Source organism: Cydia amplana, chromosome 2 (genome assembly GCF_948474715.1).
Source record: "Cydia amplana chromosome 2, ilCydAmpl1.1, whole genome shotgun sequence".
NCBI lineage: Eukaryota > Metazoa > Arthropoda > Insecta > Lepidoptera > Tortricidae > Cydia > Cydia amplana.
In genome coordinates, this window is record NC_086070.1 from 5,296,188 (window position 1) to 5,315,152 (window position 18,965).

General features: G+C 36.3%; 1 protein-coding gene across 1 annotated transcript; it reads left to right on the forward strand.

The window, feature by feature from the left end:
* The first annotated feature begins 3,238 nt into the window (after positions 1-3,238).
* On the forward strand, positions 3,239-16,905 carry LOC134655235 (uncharacterized). Its single transcript, XM_063510688.1, has 12 exons — positions 3,239-3,296; positions 3,346-3,516; positions 3,814-4,001; positions 4,537-5,353; positions 7,772-7,972; positions 8,810-8,954; positions 9,094-9,250; positions 9,868-10,035; positions 11,089-11,287; positions 11,795-11,900; positions 12,247-13,199; positions 16,775-16,905. The coding sequence occupies exons 1-12, from the start codon at positions 3,239-3,241 to the stop codon at positions 16,903-16,905; spliced, it is 3,294 nt and encodes a 1,097-aa protein (XP_063366758.1).
* Positions 16,906-18,965: the final 2,060 nt, after the last annotated feature.

Below are 18,965 nucleotides of genomic sequence, written 5' to 3' on the forward strand. Positions count from 1 at the left end.
ACAGCATTACAGTTAATACCAATGCACTGTACAATTAAGTAGTAAAATTAAGTAAGTAATAGGTAATAAAGCGATTAATAAGCTACCTATTGCATGTTTGATTCGAAAAAATGTAAAAAATCTTTAAAAAGTTTATGATTTTGGTCGGCAAACAAGTCGCAGTCAGGTGCAATAGATAATAAATTATTATAGTTTGTTACTTAAAGAGGCTCGCTATTAAGCATGATATGAATGATATGAAAATCTTGGGGGAATAGTAGTGTCCCCACCAAGATGAGCCAGGTGAATAACTCCTTGTTTTAAATAATAAAAACATAAATTTTCAATGAGCAAATGCAAAAATATACATCAATAAGCTTTAATAATATCTAAACATCATGTTAGTGTTCGTGCCCAGAGTTAGCTCACGTATTGCTGAAAGTTTAAAAATATGGTAATTAAATTACTATACGATTATACCTATTACACGTTTAAATAGATAATCAAGGATAATTCAAACAAAGACGCTTAAAAATAGACTGGAGATAGAATGTAAGGCAATCCTTTTTAGAGAAAATTATTTACTCATGAAATAAATTTTGTCAGTTTTTCCAGGGCGCTTCTTTTAATATTACCCATTAACCCATTATAAAGGCAGAAGCGATTCAGCGATCACATACATATTTAGAACCTGAGTCTTTGTTCCTTTGTAATAAAGTTCAAACTCAATAGAGTATTGAAAAGATGGCTTACTTTTAATTTATTCCCCAATAATACAAACATGTGAGTGTATTTATTTAACTTTCATGTAGCATATCTGTAACACTGGGGTCTTCCTAGGGGTTAAATTTTAGTTCCATAAAAAATCAACTAGGGAACAAATTAAATGATGTTATTATTTATTATCTAGGCTAACAAGAAATTTTTGTGGATTATTCGCACAAAAAAAGACAAAATATTTAAACATTTGTTATCTAACAGGAACTAAAATAAGAACATTTTGGTTACTTGATGGTTTTGTAGTATCATGTAGGCAATATCCATTAGTACTTGTAAAATACAATTTGAAAGAAAATAACTGAAATACAGCTGACATTCAAGGTAACAAATAAATGGATAAGAAACTTTGACGCACGGCTTTCCGACTAATTTTATTTGACGTAATAAGAAAAATAACGAGTTGGTACATAACGAAAATGAAACGTGATTTTGGGGTCGCATCGACTTCGGGCCCTTAATGTGTACATTTGAATTTTTTAGGATTATGTGGTTAGTCCCATGGGGAAATCTGTTTAGTATAAAATTCATCCAGTAGGTATACATATAATATATTACATATATACTAAAAACAAATCATACTAATACATATATTGGATATGAGACAATAGCAGAACGACACACACATACGATACAAACTTCTTCAAAAGTCTTCAGTTTTGTTAATTTGGCGAGTCACATGGGCTTTTGGTTAATTCATAAGAGTTGGCGTAAAATTTCTCGAGACAGCTCTTGTGTATTGATTGACTTATGTATGATTTGGCAAAAACTATATCCACACTATTGCTGAAAAGGATATTACTTATCTTTGTCGTAATTTGGTCGATTGCATGTGGAACAAACTTCGACGTTTAACTGCAGTTAGTCAACACACCGAAACGGGCCAGTGAAGTGGTCACACTAGTTGTAAAATGAAGTTTGTGGCTTCGGTTATATTTGTTTCATTCATAGCGCTTTCACGCTCAACGGACTTTCGTTACGATAGATATAGTGGAAACGCGACCAATCCGGAAGTTTATAATGGAGGAAACACTACGTACTCGTAAGAATTACTAATTACTCCTTATCTTCTTTGATTCTTAATAATTAATAATCAATCCTCATCCTGTGTCAAATGACTTGTTTTTGACACGTATGTTTCGGTTTCTGTATCCTAGAATCTTAGTCATTAAAATAGCATTTCGTGTGTTGTCTGTTTTATTTGTGTTGTTAAAACTTGAGTTAACGAAAAATGAAATGCATTACCTTTCATTTCAGGTACAAAATCTCCATAACTTAAAATATTTAACCTCATTAAGACCAAGTAACCAATAATTTCTCTCATGGATGTTTTACTGTAAAGCAGAATAATTCTGCTTTAAAAAATATGAACCCAAGTAATATCACAGAATAACTAATAGTACTACCGTACAGAAAATTCACTCCTTCATAAAAGTCAGATTTAGGTATAAAATTACACCTATATCGCCGCCTGCAAGCAAAATTGAAACTTATAACCGCGCATGAACCGTGAATCTCCTTTGCGCGCCGCAGTTTTATGACCGAGCTGTGAGTGTCGGCACGGGGTTATCACTTGACAAGTTTTTATACCTAAAGACTATTTTTTTATTCGGTAGACTGAAATGACAGTTCATAGTATGAACATAAAATGTCATTTCATACTATGAACTGTCATTTCAGTCACCGAATAAAAAAATTGACTTTATACCCACTGATTTATTATTTTTAAGATAAATATGTAGGAATTACAAACGTTGATTATGTAAACATACATTTTTTATCCGGAGATAGTATGTCTGATTCTCACAGAAGTAAGTTTCGAAGCCATTGTGTATTTTCAATTTTGCGCGAGCGCCACGTGACACGACTATCGTGCACGCCGAGCGGCAGCCCACTGCCATACGCCTGACTGATGGGCGCGCCGGCCAAATATACCTAAACTGCGGAGTGACACCCCCCTGGTAATATTTGAATTGGTTAATAAGACCAACTAATAAGAGACTAAACCTCAGCGCACAATGTAGCAAATCCACTAATCAAAGAAACTTAGGTATTTAAAAACTAACAAGATATAATGAATATAAAAATACGAATAATACTTTAAACTTTTGTATGTACAGAAACTGCACGATATTGGTAAGGCATTGCACACCCCATGAAGGCAGTCGGATCGACGGGACCTGCAACAATTACCACTTTCCCACGAGAGGATCTGCTAGGGGCCCGTATTTAAGATTAATGAATCCGGATTATGCCAATGGTGAATTTTAATATGATTTTTTACAATAAATAAAATTATAGAGTACTTGTCAAGTTTCTAGAAATATTTAATTTGATAAACTTTACTTTGCTCTGTATCCCAAGGATTTAATGGACGTGACGTTTAACAATTAATCGCGATAGCATTGCGGCAGCAAACATCATTCATTTTATCAAGGGAATTGACAACTACATCTCTCGCTTCAATAATGTCGCAACAGTAATGCAGCTGCAGTTGCCATCCGATTATAACCTTAATGATTTTACAGATAGAAAATTAAGTAGGTATAAGGTGTCGCGTCAAACTAAGAAAACAAAAAATATTTTCAGACAAACGAGATATCCGCAGAGATAGGAACGGTGGTGATTTGCCTTCCGCTCGGCGAGTCCGCACGACGCTGCAGACCGATGGACGAGTGGTCGACAAACACGAGTTCACCATAGGCGCCTACCATTATTTGGAGTTCATCCATCTTGATGTCAGTTTACTTAATGGACCTTGTAAGTGAACGCTTAACTACATATATACAAAAGGCAAGAATGGCGAAGATCTGCCGTCCTCTTAGTGGACTTAGTGATTCCCCGATGTGCTGGAGACTGATAGATGATAGGTCGACAAAAACCTATGAGACTATATCTTTATGACAGTTTTTTCATAATATTTTTATTGGAGTGTTGATAGGAGTTTTTTTCATGATTATTTATATTGAAGTGTTGGATTCAGACTTTGCTTATTAGCCCGCAGGCAAGGTTATGGTTTATGGTACATAATAAGTTCATCATTTTCTCCTGTTTCAGATGATTACCTACGATCTCGACCGTACTGTTGCCAGCCTGAAGGTCGCTTGGACCCTCGATGTAAGCCTATACTAGTTCCTAATGATGATCCTTATCTCAGGGTGACTGATATACGCTGTTTAAATTTTTCGAGAGCGGAGACCTTCCAGGATGATGGCTGTATCAACGATACGTATACACCTGAACAGGTAACAAAAAAATGTGCGGAATATAAACATAAATAGCTGTAGTGTTGAAACACATTGCACATTATTTATGATGAAAACATCTCATCGATTGAAAATAAGTGAAACTTATTGCAAAGATTTATTCGTAAAATTTGGCAAACCTCTGTAAAATTTTGTCCCTTTCTAATACCTAAATAGAAATGTCAAAATTACGGATAAAAATAAACGATTACAGATTTGTTAACAAGGGTTGTTAGACTAGACAAGCGTTTATGAATAACGCTATTAAAGTCTACAGACCACATGTACCCTTAACTGACCATATAAGAGTGTTGCTGTTAATGCCTTATCCTTATACCAACTTCGCAAAATGAGTCTGCGCACCTTTTTTGGCTTTTAGGCTTATAGTAATTCGACGTAACTACTCGTTTCAGAGTTATAAAAATGCTAGCTTAGGTTACCAGTACGAAAGAGCAATATTGGCTAATATTTTTACAAATTTTAATTAAACATCTAACAATGTTTACCTACTTATAACACAATTTTCTTATTTTAGATAAATTTTCAAACACCGCTTATAGATCTTTCTACAATATACGGTGTCGATGATAGAAGTGAAAATGCAGTCAGAGTGTATGAGCATGGTTTGTTAAAACTAGAATACAGAGGCTTCCGATATGTGCCCTTAGCTAATCTAACGGCAATCAACACAACAGATTTAGACACCTTGCTCTCCTTGATGGATCCCGCAGTCTTAGCGAATCTTACGATGTTAAACCAGCAAATGTCAAATTCTTCTATGTGGCAAAATATGACAATGCAAAGTCGGCAAAATATGTTATTTAATTTTATGATGCTGAATGGACCAATGTTTAATAACTCCCCAATGTGGCAAAATTCTACCTTGACTAGTAATAGAGGAATGCTAGGAAGCATGTTTACTTTGGAGAATATGCAAGGAGTTTTATCAATGCTACAGAATTTAACTATGTTAAATTCTCAAATGTTGAATAATCTTGCAGTGCTTAATCCTGAAAGATTAGGCAACCTAAATTTGACAAACCAGCAAATGCTTGAAAATCTTTCCAAGCTAAATCCGGAAATGCTTGCGAGCTTGATAAGTTTAAATCCTCAATTGTTAGGAAATCTAGGCACCTTTGGAAACATGCCACCTACAAACCGTCGCCGCCGCCAGGGAGTGGTACCTATAAGTTTACCCACAACAGGCGGACTCGTTGACGCTGTAACATCTCCAGTGGAAGAACAACTGAATAATTACATCCCAACTTTGATGAAACTTATCAACATGACCAACCTGAACAATACTATATGTCTGCAAAACATGAACAACGAAAGTAGATGTTACGTGTTTGGTAAGAGCCTAATAGGATATGATTCTTTGTTTTGTTTATACGACTTTTTCACTTTTCTGAGAGTTACTTTAAATTCAGCTCCAAAAATTCTTATCGAACGAGCGAGCGAAGCGAAGCGAAGTTCTTACATTCGACTTTGAACACACGGCTGGCTAGGGGCACGTCCCGGCATTTCAATGTTTTTAAGCTGAACTTTCAGAGGATAGTTTGATACTCAATAACTTAAGTAAATTTGTTCTAATTTAAATGAAATTGGGTGAACGTATAGTCGAGGGCATTATATTTTAGTCATTAAATTTTGAGCTGGCTTGAACAAGAGGTTATTGAGCTAGAAGAGCTTAAAATGCTAAAAAGCCATTTGTGAGGGGTCTTGCTATTCTGGTCATTTTAATTGCAAGAAAGTATGGTCGAGTTTGGTATCAAATGAAAGTGCTCGGTTTACACATTTATAATATTGTTTTTTTTTTAAAGATTTTTTTTAATTATGACAATTTTGGAATCCAAGATGGCGGCCATGCACTGTCATTAAATCGTAATGGATATCATTTTATAGGTTTTAGGGGGCGCAGATTTCGAAAATGATGATCATTTTGGATTCCAAAATGGCGGCCATGCACTCCATGCAGTATGTCATAAAAGTCGTCATGGATATCGTTTTATAGGTTTTAGGAGGCGCAGATTTCGAAAATGATGACCATTTTGGATTCCAAGATGGCGGCCATGCAGTATGTCATTAAAGTCGTCATGGATGTCGTTTTATAGGTTTTGGGGGGCGCAGATTTCGAAAATGATGACCATTTTGGATTCCAAAATGGCGGCCATGCACTATGTCATAAAAGTCGTCATGGATGTCGTTTTATATGTTTTAGGGGGCACAGATTTCGAAAATGATGACCATTTTAGATTCCAAGATGGCGGCCATGCAGTATGTCATTAAAGTCGTCATGGATGTCGTTTTATAGGTTTTGGGGGGCGCAGATTTCGAAAATGATGACCATTTTGGATTCCAAAATGGCGGCCATGCACTATGTCATAAAAGTCGTCATGGATGTCGTTTTATAGGTTTTAGGGGGCCCCGATTTCGAAAATGATGACCATTTTGGAATCCAAAATGACGGCCATGCAGTATGTCATAAAAGTCGTCATGTATGTCGTTTTATAGATTATAGGGGGCGCAGATTTCGAAAATGATGACTATTTTGGAATCCAAGATGGCGGCCATGCACTATGTCATAAAAGTCGTCATGGATGTCGTTTTATAGGTTATAGGGGGCTCAGATTTCGAAAATGATGACTATTTTGGAATCCAAGATGGCGGCCATGCACTATGTCATAAAAGTCGTCATGGATGTCGTTTTATAGGTTTTAGGGGGCGCAGATTTCGAAAATGATGACCATTTTGGAATCCAAAATGGCGGCCATGCATTATGTCTCAAAAGTCGTCATGGATGTCGTTTTATAGGTTTTAGGGGGCGCAGGTTTCGAAAATGATGACCATTTTGGAATCCAAAATGGCGGCCATGCAGTATGTCATAAAAGTCGTCATGGATGTCGTTTTATAGGTTTTAGGGGGCCCCGATTTCGAAAATGATGACCATTTTGGAATCCAAAATGACGGCCATGCAGTATGTCATAAAAGTCGTCATGTATGTCGTTTTATAGATTATAGGGGGCGCAGATTTCGAAAATGATGACCATTTTGGATTCCAAAATGGCGGACTTGCACTATGACATGAAAGTCGTCATGGATGTCGTTTTATAGGTTTTAGGGGGCCCCGATTTCGAAAATGATGACCATTTTGGAATCCAAAATGACGGCCATGCAGTATGTCATAAAAGTCGTCATGGATGTCGTTTTGTAGGTTTTAGGGGGCGTAGGTTTCGAAAATGATGACTATTTTGGAATCCAAAATGACGGCCATGCAGTATGTCATAAAAGTCGTCATGGATGTCGTTTTATAGGTCATGGTCATCATTTTCGAAATCTGCGCACCTGTTTCAAATAAGATATAGATGCATCCTAGTAAGTCAACAACATCTATATCTACTATTGAAATGTACTTTTGATAGTAGTAGTACGAAATGTAATCTGAAAGGAATCAAGTAATGCATTCCTGTAATGAGGAATCGACATTGATTCCAATTACTATTAATTGTAATATTCGAGAAATTGATTCCTGATTCCTCAAATGGAATTGTACTTAGTAATTCGGTATTGTTACATTACAAAGTACCTAATCTGGGAATCGGTAATCAGATTAAAAAGTAATTTCAAGTAATCGTGGAATCAGGAGGAGAAATATCGCGAAATGCCCATCTCGGACTAAGTAGCACTGCATTCAATTGATCTTTTTGACGAACCGCGAGTTCTCAGTTCGGGGCGAACTACTAGTATTATTATAATTTTTATGTATGCAGGAGTTCCCGAAGCAGGTAACTTTGACTTGCGAACGACAACGTTCGCAATTTTCTTCATGAGGGAGCACAACCGGTTGGCACGAGCCCTGTATAAGCTGAACCCTTGCTGGAAGGACGACCGCCTCTTCAAAGTAGCGAGACAAATTAATATTGCCACAGCGCAAAATATTCTAATGTATGAACTACTACCAAAAATATTAGGTTAGTTATCGAAATTAGCATTTGTGTCATAGTTCCAACATTAAATTAAAATGTCACATTCGGTCTTAAAATATGTTTTTTGACATTTTTGGTGTATGCCACTAACTATAGCCAATACCTACTAGATTTTTTTAAACATTTATTTATTTGATATTTATACATATGATACCTACTCATTTCGATGCATTTCGCTTCCGCTTATTTATCGGTGCGATTGCGAAACGTATAGAATAAGGGGTCATCCATTAATTACGTCACACGAATTTCTAGGTTTTTTGACACCTCCCCCCCTCCTTGTCACACTTGGTCACATTTGGCAAACCCCTCCCCCCTAGTCTGACGTCACATTTTTTCTACGAAATCGCCAAATCGAATTAAGTACGAGTACCTAAGTACTATTAATATTTTATCAAAATATTTTTGACTATATAAATATTAGTAATATTATAATCCAAAACTGCTTAATTAGGAAAGAAAATTAAACGAATAAAAACGATTATCGTTTTAAAAACTTGTTATTTAAATGTACAGCGAATAAAATAATTTAAATAAATTTTCGGTTACTGATGAAGTTAAAGTGACGTCACAAAGTTTGTGTCTCCCCCCTCCCCCATGTCACAATATGTCACATTTTCTTGACCCCCTTCCTCCCCCTAAACGTGTGATGTAATTAATGGATGACCCGTAACCTAATATCCTATCAATACCTACACAATTTTTCATTCATAAATATGGGTTATATTGCAAAATTGTCTAAACCTATAAGGTTAAATCGTATTGTTAGGAAATCTAAGCACGTAATAGGTGCATGTAGTCTAATTTTTTTTTATTCCCTAGGCTATAAGAACATGTTAAAATATGGGCTAATATCGGAACACGTGCGATATGTGACGGCGTACGACGAGAGCGCTGTGCCGCTGGTCTACGCCGAGTTTGAGATCGCCGTCAGATACTTCCATACCATGCTGGATGGCAGAATCAAGTAAATCATAACAATATCGATAAAGAGCAAAATTTTTAACCCAAAGGCCTCTATTTACTATGCATAAAATTCTTGGTTGTTTGGTTGCTTTTTATGATAAATATTAACAACTTTACTAGAAAAAAACATTAATTTGTAGGTTGTACGATGAAAAATATCACTATGACAGGGAGTTCTCCATCAGCAACACGACCTTCAGACAAAGTCTTATCGAGCAAGATAAGAATTTTGAGAAAATAAACAGGGGTACATTCTACCAACACGCAGCCAGAATAGACGACATCCAGGATCCCGAGGTGAGATAATTTTATCATAAATATTTACTAGGTATTTTACTTGGACTCATTTAGATGGTACGAGATCTCGCATACATTACATTGCGGTACCAATTCGATCAGTCAGTTGAATTGGAAGTAACATAGTCCGTAATGTAACTAAAATTGAATGCGAGTTCGCTTGCTATCGAAATGTGTCTTTAAGGAATTTAACCTTCTGGACGAAATCACTAACTCATTGATAATCTAATTTAAGTAGGAACCTATAAAAAGCCATTCAAGCTACTGCTAATCCTACATGAAGTGTCTCTAAATACTTAAATATAGTTAAGTCACTATTGCTTGCAGTAATGATGAAATTCACTCAAACAACACAATAAAAGATACATTATAGAACATTAAAATGTATTGTATGTAAAGTATGTCTTCTTATATAAAGTACCTAATCTAAATTATGTATCCTAGAAAAAAAAATTGTGCAACTTTTCTAACAAAAAATACATAGGTCCTACTATCTACTCAATCCTACTCAAACTGGAGGGTCAGTGTTTAAAAGAACTCCGTTATCTTCATTTCAAAGTATATTCGACATTTCTTAGTAATTTAAAGTTTGATTTGGTAATTATTTGTTACTCAAGGTCTCAGAAAAATACTACGGAGATTTGCAACGAGCTGCAGACCTACCAACTTTGGACATACAACGGGGAAGAGATTTAGGTATAAGAGGATACAATGATTACAGACATATCTGCGGTATGAAGCCAGCGAGGAAATTTGAAGATTTTGAAGACGTTATGGATCATGAGGTATTTTTATTGGATTCTGTGCCACCTAGATTATGCACACAAGTTCTTAACATTTTACCTAAGCATGCGGGAAAATGGGCATCCAACTTTGCACCAAAGGCGAAGCATGGGATGCACCGTGCACCCATGTAATTTCTCATTATCACAGACTGTAGTTTAGGTTACATATTTTAAATTACTAAGCAAGGTAAGTATTTACTACAAGAATTACTAGGTTTAAATAAAGTTGTCAGTTCGTTATGCTGTAAACCTGGTTCTGGCACTCGTAACCACAAACATTTCGTTTATTACTTAGTTAAGATGTTTGGAAGGTAGTAAAAATAGGCACATAAATCTACAGGTAGCTTCAATTCATACGATTTATTTTATCATAGTAATTCGCTAAACAATGAAATATAAAGCTTATTATGCTTCTATATTTAGAAAGTAAGTGGGCGGTAGCTAAATACAACCCAGACTGTCTGAGGTCAGGGCGAATTTTAAATAATGATACCTAGGTGTAAAAAAATCATTAGTCGTTTTTTCTCAGACTCTCTTCTAAATGAAGAAACTTTTTCACAGTTTCTTTTCTTGGGTTTACGTTTTTTTCCTGATAAACTTAATTGAGTTAGTGTTATTGCTAATAGCTTCAGCTTTAACTTATTTGACCCCATGGTTACGTATCATTGGTTGTCATTGGTAGTTAGCGTAGCGTTGGTCCTAGAATGGAATACATACATAAATAACATATTTTCTCGTACCAACTTCTCAAAAAAGGCGGTTGTTTAGCAATAAAAATATTTAAATTTGTTATTGACGTACTATTTTCGAGCTAGAAGCAAAAAACTGAAAAAGAGGGAAAAATGTATGCACACCTCCCGGGATTGAGCAAACTCGGATTACACGCATTTAGGACCAAATGAAGGTATTAAAACGATTTCCAGCTTACTGAAAATTAGCTCCTCAAAACGCTTTTTATTAATGGATCTAATTTGATTGTCCTATAGGTAATTGACATGAAGAATGTTAGATGCAGTTTTATGCAGCGTTTTCAAACTCAACTTTTTTTTCTAGAAAATAGAAGCTCTAAAGAGGCTTTACGTGCAAATAGAGGACATTGACCTGTTAGCTGGTATAATGAGCGAGAACCATCTGGCTGATACGTACGTCGGCCCTACACTCTTCTGTATCATGACGAAACAGCTGCAGCTGTATAGATACGCTGATCGCTTCTGGTTCGAGAGGGGCCATCAATTCCACAGTTTTACTTTACGTAAGTACTAGTACATTTAAGGTAATACTACCGGTTGTTAGATACGTAATGCTTGGTTTATGATCGAGTAGGTATGAGAAAAAAAGGAGTAGAATTAGACGGCGGAAACGATTGGCAATTCTGTTATTTTCATATGCTAAAACGTAATTACATTTAGATAGACATATATAATATACTTTATGGAAAACATTATCACTCATTAATAAATGCATAGTTACTGAATATAGACACGGGGAAATGATTTTGAATGATAATTACGATTTCTATTCTAAGTAGAGAACTTTTTTGCTGTACATACTTTATGCTCATAAACAATATAAATATACCTAACTCGTCGTCAAACGTACGTTACTAGCAAAAGAAACGTTGAAACTGTACATTTGCGCGATGGCAAAGCTTGATTACAGTTTAAACCCAATTCGTAACTGACACCAATTTATTCGAATCGAACTATTTCACCGGTGCATTGTTAGTATTGGTAATAAAAAACGTTACATTTATTCACAGCTCAATTGCACGAGGTCAGGAAGACTAACATTGCTCGTTTCGCGTGTGACAACGCGGATGCAATCAAGTTCATTCAGCCGCATGCGTTCGGACTTGTCGGGCCTCAGTGAGTATACATTTACATAATCAATGAATAATTCAACTAATATCATCAAAACGTCATTATTATTACAATTATCATGAATTTAGTTGGTCGGATTAATATTTGTCTTCGCTACTACATTCTACCGCTAATTACGAACGTACCTATGATTGCGCGTTCCTATGACTGTGTAGGTACCTACAATCTTTCGCAATTAAAGGTACCAGATTACTGAAAACGTAATTACGTCTTAAAACTTAATAGAATTGTTTATTAATAATATATGTATATATCTTAATAGACGTAATATTATTGCTTAGCTAGCCTTTGTGATTTAAGTAATGAGTTTTTGTATTCCTATATTTTTCAGCAATCAACACATACCATGTACTCATATTCCTGGTTTGGATATCAACAAGTGGAAAGACAATAGTTGTTATAACGATAAACATCATTACTCTACTAATGAAGAGAATAAGCAAGGACTTTACAACGGAAACAATTTATTAAATAATAAAGAACAAAACCAAATGGAATGGGCTGTACATAAAGTTAGTAACATCGAAAATAAAAATATTCAGCCTTTTCCAAAACAAGTCAAAATCGACGGCGGAGTTGCTTGGCCAATGATTGAGAATACAAAAAAAGATAGCATGAATGAACAAGTTCTACAGTGGTCTATGAATTTAAATAATGGAAATAATAATGAGAGGCAAAATAATATAAAAGAACATAAAGAAACCTTGCGTCCTACTTCATTTGATAATACCGGTCAACAAAAAGAAGAAATGACACTTCTTGTAAGTAAACCTGGGCCTAATTCTGATCATTGGACTATTAATAAATACGGAAAATTTGAAGGTACGGTCTACGGCCCCAATAAAAAAAATCAGGAATCTGAATTTTTGGCATTAAAATATTCTTTGGGTGACAATGACGAAGACAACCACCACAACAACAACCATAAAATGCAAGAGGATGGTAAATATGACGATAATACTGATTGGCCCGTCAAAAACAAACATGACAATGTTAATGGCCCGATTCTGCCTAGTCATCAAAGCGAATTCAATTATTTGGCATTAAAGCATTCTACAAATGATAACAATCGTAACTATGGTGAGAAAACTATTGATGACGGTAGTCATAAAGAAGAAAATAATCGCCATACAATGAAATATGATAATGATAAGCTCGCCAAAAACGTCCAAGTCGATAATAATGCATGGATAAATAGACATCAGCTGCCTCTGATTCCTCATAATGTCAATGGTCAGCTATTTGCTAGTGCTGGTCATCAAGCATATCAATCGAATTCCGCGGGTATTTCGCCATTATTACCAAGTTTTATACCTGTTCATTAAATCTAAATATACAACATATCCCAACCTGAAAATTGTGTTGTAATGTGCAATAATGGTTATAAAAAGCTTTTTTCACTTTTACCTACATGTAAATTTTAACTTATTAACAAAGTAGGTATGGCGGCTCACAATATACACCTATCTTCCAAATAAAAAAAAATATAGCCTATAGTTTTCTTGTAAAATGACTGTGACTTAATGGACAGAATAAATACCTGTTTTTATATATTCGTATATATTCGACAGTCGCGTAGATTTGATGGCCTAGGATGGGTGAGAATTTTTTGAATTATTTATATTTATTTATACTGTAGGTAGTTATTTCGGTTGCATATTATACCGTTTCGTTATAAGCAGCGGGTTTCGTTGTAAAGCAAGCATTCGTCAAAATATCCAATGAACTCGAAAGTGAAATACTTAATGAATTTCATTTTGATTGCACAAAGGATTGCACGACCACTACAATACATATTACAGCGTGTACATTTCGAAAGCAACTATAATTTCAGATTTCAGTGGTTAAGATGAAATGTGTTGATTACATGTTTAAAAAGAATTTTGGGTACCCCATTGCATTTGCACCGTGCCTATAGTCTTTCAAATTAAGGAGTCCACTTTAACCCGAGCATTTCTCGGCTGCAGCCCGAGATCTCTTCCGCGGTAATGAAATAAATTAAAAAAGCTACTGGCTAGTGCAACGGTGCTCATTTATTCAACACGGAAAGACCTAAAGTAATTTCCAGAAGGAAAATTAAAAAGAAACGAGCTTATCTTGGCGAACCCTCGGCGCAATTACAGCGAGGCTAAACAAGTTTAGTTCCTTTTTTACCTTGAGTTGATACTTCAGTTTTTATGTTCCGCCAAAATAAGGTGAAAATACGGGTGAGATGCAAACTAGGATTTCTTCAAATATGCACTGTTTGTTTTTTATCTCTCTAGAGCAAAACCAAAAGGAAGGGTTATGATTTTAGCAGTCTATGTGTGTGGGTATCTCATGTTATGTGTTCCACCTTGGCTTCAGAACTACTGATCCGATTTTGGTTACCCGAGAAGAGGAAACGGTTTTGGTGGCCATAGGCCTGATTTTGACCGTTAGGTACCTAACTTACCTTTACAAAAGTTAACTGCGGTGTGGATGCACCTCAATCCAGGTTTAAGCATAAGGTTTAGGTAAGTGTATACTTATAAATTTAACCATATTATATTGTCTAAAATACGATTAAACTTTGACTCCTTATTACTTGCCATATACGAAACTAGGGCCAAACATACCCAATTAAAGCACCCTTCTCACCTTTCGTTCAAGAGTACACATAAATTCCACGGGCAAGTAAGATGACCGCATGCCGACCTGACCTTTCTGACTCATCAGTACACAGTAAAAGGCTGAACTAAGGCACATAAAATTTACGACTGTTTGCCTACTTATTATGTAAGCCCTAGGAATTCGGCAAGTTTCTTTTGTGAGTCGAAGTTGATTCGTATCAGATGTTGCTTTAAAAATAGATCGTGTTAAGGATGACTCACGTTAGACCGGGCCGTGCCCGGGCCGGAGCTTCAGGCGCTTACTTTTCTATGACAGATGACCGGTGATCACGTGATGCTTTCCATAGAAAACGAAGCTCCGGAAGCTCCTGCCCGGTCTAACGTGAGTCATCCTTTAAGCTGCTCCAATTCCAGATCGAATCGAATCGTTGCGAATATATGCCTTTCATTCCTTGTTTCGACTATTGAAGTTCTTCGATAAAATTCCGTCATAAAACACCATAAAAAATCTCGCAAAAAACGACGTAGAATCTGTCTCAAACAATTCACTTCATAGCCGCGTCATCAGCAACATATGGGCACGATAAAATGTTTCGGGTCACCATACCGAAAATAATATTCATATGAAGAAAGCCTAACGACCAGAATGATGTTCAACCCTCAATATGATCGCTAGCCGCGTTTAACATACATTGCTGTCTACAACAAGAATATAAACTATAGAAGCTCTACCCTACAAGCGATGTAGATGAACAAATCGGTAGAGTAAAAATATTTTTGGAGGTTATTATTAAATGAAACGTTGTGTTATGAATTGGTACGAGGTGAGTAACACATGTGTCCTTAGAAGTTCCGATGCTAAAGTAACCTTGACAGGCTTTTAGAGGCACCCGTTGCCCTACCACCCTTAAAACCCATGCAAAAGAACAATAAAACGACGACTATAAACGTCATTCACCCTTGTCAGATGCAGAGTAGACGGACGTAAACGTCAAGTTTAATTAACAATAAAAGCGAATACTGATTGCATTATTTTCCGTTTAGCGCCTGAATAACGAATTAAAGTGATTGTCTTAGTCAATTGCGAATCTTGACAGCTAGACAGACGGTTGGTCTAATTAAGTTTTCTATACCTACTAAATTCAACGAAATCGGTCCAGCGGTTAAACGTGAATTATATCAGCGCTCAGCGCTGGAAGTCCAACAACATTAAAATTATTTCAGTTCTATTCTATTCTATATTTTATATGTTTTTACTCCGGAACGGTGTCAATGTGGACATTCATTTATCATGATAAATGAATTTGGTGTTCACAATTTATACAAAAAGGATACCAAACTTGGCCTAGTACCTTAATTGATGTAGGTATCAAGATAAAAATGAAAGCCCCCCCCCCTCCTTAAAATTTCAAAGGAAATCTGATGTTCACGAAACGCCATATTTGATTGGGTACAACGACGACTAATAGGATTATGATATACATATATTATATCCTCTAGCAGTTTAACAATTATTGCACGATCATTATTCATTATTTAGAGATTTGTAAACTTTGACCAATGTATTATTTTTTATCTAGAATTGTAAAATAACTATCTTATTTCAATTGTAGAATAGAATAGAATAGAATAGAATAGAAATAATTTTATTCGTGAGCACAAACACAAAATAGAAACAGATATAACAGATATAACAGAGATATAACAAGAGATGACAAGAGATATAACAGAGAATAAAAGGATAAAGTGCCACGAAATGGTCTCATCTCAGCATGTTGCTGGCGACTTCCAGCGCTGATCTTCCGATGAGACCATCCGGTGAAACAATCACGACAGGTAACATGAATACAAAACAAAATTAATATATAACATACAAAAGACAAAGACAGCAAAAAGATTAAAATACATTACAATAAATTACTATGTACAATGTTGGGTCGAACCCGTCTTGGCCGTACATTACGCCTGACAGCTAGCGCCATGCGGCAATTATGCAGACTAAACTAAAAACTAAATGAAGAAGACAGGTCGATTTCATGAGCAACATCAATATTTTATCGATCTCACAGATTTAACTACGTACAAACAGACAACTGATGGCAATTTCTAACGTAATTTGCCATGGCAATGCAAAGGGAACGTAATCTAAGTGGTAAGTACAAGCAGAAACTACAGGCAGCTTGTATCGTGTAAGCAGGTTTCCTGGCTAAGTTGGTGGCTAAGCATGTACTGTTTAAGCTTCGTTTTAAAACTATAAATACTTTGCAGGTTCCTCATTGGCGGCGGCACGTTATTCCAACATTTTGAGGCCGTATAGCTATAGCTGCCCCGGAAAGCTGCCGAAGCGTGGCGTGGCGTCAACAATTGAATTCCACATTTACGGCGGTCGCGGAGCCTAATACAAGATAACTTGTTAAAAAGATATGCAGGGGTTTTATACTTCAGAACTCCGAAGAGCAAACAGGCCAAATGGAGTTTACGCCGGTGCTGCATTTTGAGGATCTTATGACTGTTAAGAAACGGAGTGACGTGAGCTCTCAACGGAATATTAAAACAGAAGCGAGCACAGGCATTCTGAACACGTTGTATGAGTCTTTTTGTTTTAGCAAGAAGCCTAGGCCCAGTTACAATATCCATATAGTTCAGTTTTGATAGTACAAGTGACTCGACCAGTTGAATGCGCAAGGTTTGTACCTGTGTGACCTGTAAAACATTTTTTACCAATAAAGAAACTAAACTAAAGTTTGCGGCGGCAGTTTGAATTAAATATAAAAAGAGCTTTTTATAGGCCTATTAGTCGATGGAAAATATTATTTTAGAAGACGTTTTCAGCCCGCAACCAGACTTCCGTTCTTCGTAGGTATTATTTTCGGAAATCGAAAAATAGCACCCACGCCATTGAAGTATTTTGTTAAAAAACACCGCGACCCTCGCATAATACCGGAGATGGAATGGCCTCTTTTACCCCAAGATGCCCCGGGCTTGGAGAAAGGGTAAATTGGTACATTTGAGGGCCGCATTTCCGTACGAGCCGGACGTTATTGGGGTCGTGAACTGCGGAGGAGTCGATTTACCACCGGTCTCCTCGAAGCCAGAATTATTGGAATGTTGATTACGCACATTACCTTTAACGCCTAAGGTAAATGTGAATAAAATATTAAAATAATAATAATAATAATTTGAGCCTATATACGTCCCACTGCTGGGCACAGGCCTCCTCTCATGCGCGAGAGGGCTTGGGCTATAGTCCCCACGCTAGCCCAATGCGGATTGGGGACTTCACATACACCTTTGAATTTCTTCGCAGATGTATGCAGGTTTCCTCACGATGTTTTCCTTCACCGAAAAGCTAGTGGTAAATATCAAATGATATTTCGTACATAAGTTCCGAAAAACTCATTGGTACGAGCCAGGATTTGAACCCGCGACCTCCGGATTGAAAGTCGGACGTCATATCCACTCGGCCACCACCGCTTAATAAAATATTAGTAGTCGTTTTTATTCTGAAGAAAAAATTTTAACATTATCTTTTTGTCAAACAATGGACATTGTATATACCCGTGAGTGCCATTGATTTGTGTAATTTCAATGTAACGGATATTATTTTTCTCTGTAAATTTTGAATAATTTAGCGTGCTATTTCATTAAGAAGTATGAATTCGATAAGGTATCTATACCAGGCGTGTCTCACTCCGCGATTTCGTCGCTTTGCTACAGGTACATCCGTTCGGCCCCAATTTTGGCCTAGCGGCCATATCTGTGCTGATCGTAACAGACGCGTTTTGTTAGAGAGTGAGTCTTCTTTTAGTACTATTATTTATTCTGTGTCTATACTTTATCATATCTCGGCAAGTCTCTTACTCGTAGAATTGGTAAGTAATTATTGATCCACACTACCACTATTTATTCATTTTGCCTGTAGTACAAAACGCAACGTTATATAAACAGACCCATCATTCGCATGACTACCGGTTCATACGTATAAAAAGAAATTGCCAAAAACAAATGACATGAAAAACCATGTTGAGCAGTAGTTTTCACAGAAATATTCATTTCTATGCCATGTATGGCGAAGGCAAACGCAAACAAATACGTGATCCGCATCGGTATTGCCTCTGTTGCGCCACAGTTTCAATAACTACAGTAACTCAAATTAACTTAACTGAAATTATGAGGGAAAACGTGTTGTTCACAGAAATATAGGCTTACGACTGCGTGACTAAATGGGCACATACATACAGGTAGGTATGTGCTGTATATGGTAAAATAGGTATATTTATTTGCGAATAACATAAATACAATTGCAGTAGCCCATACATATTATAAGCTAAGTTAGTAGTTAGATTAGATATTATAGCAATACGATTTAACGTTACATTAAGTGGCATGAGCAAACCACAGAAAAGTACCTAACTTTGTTGTACCTTTTGAACTTAAGAGAACACTTAATTCAACGCCG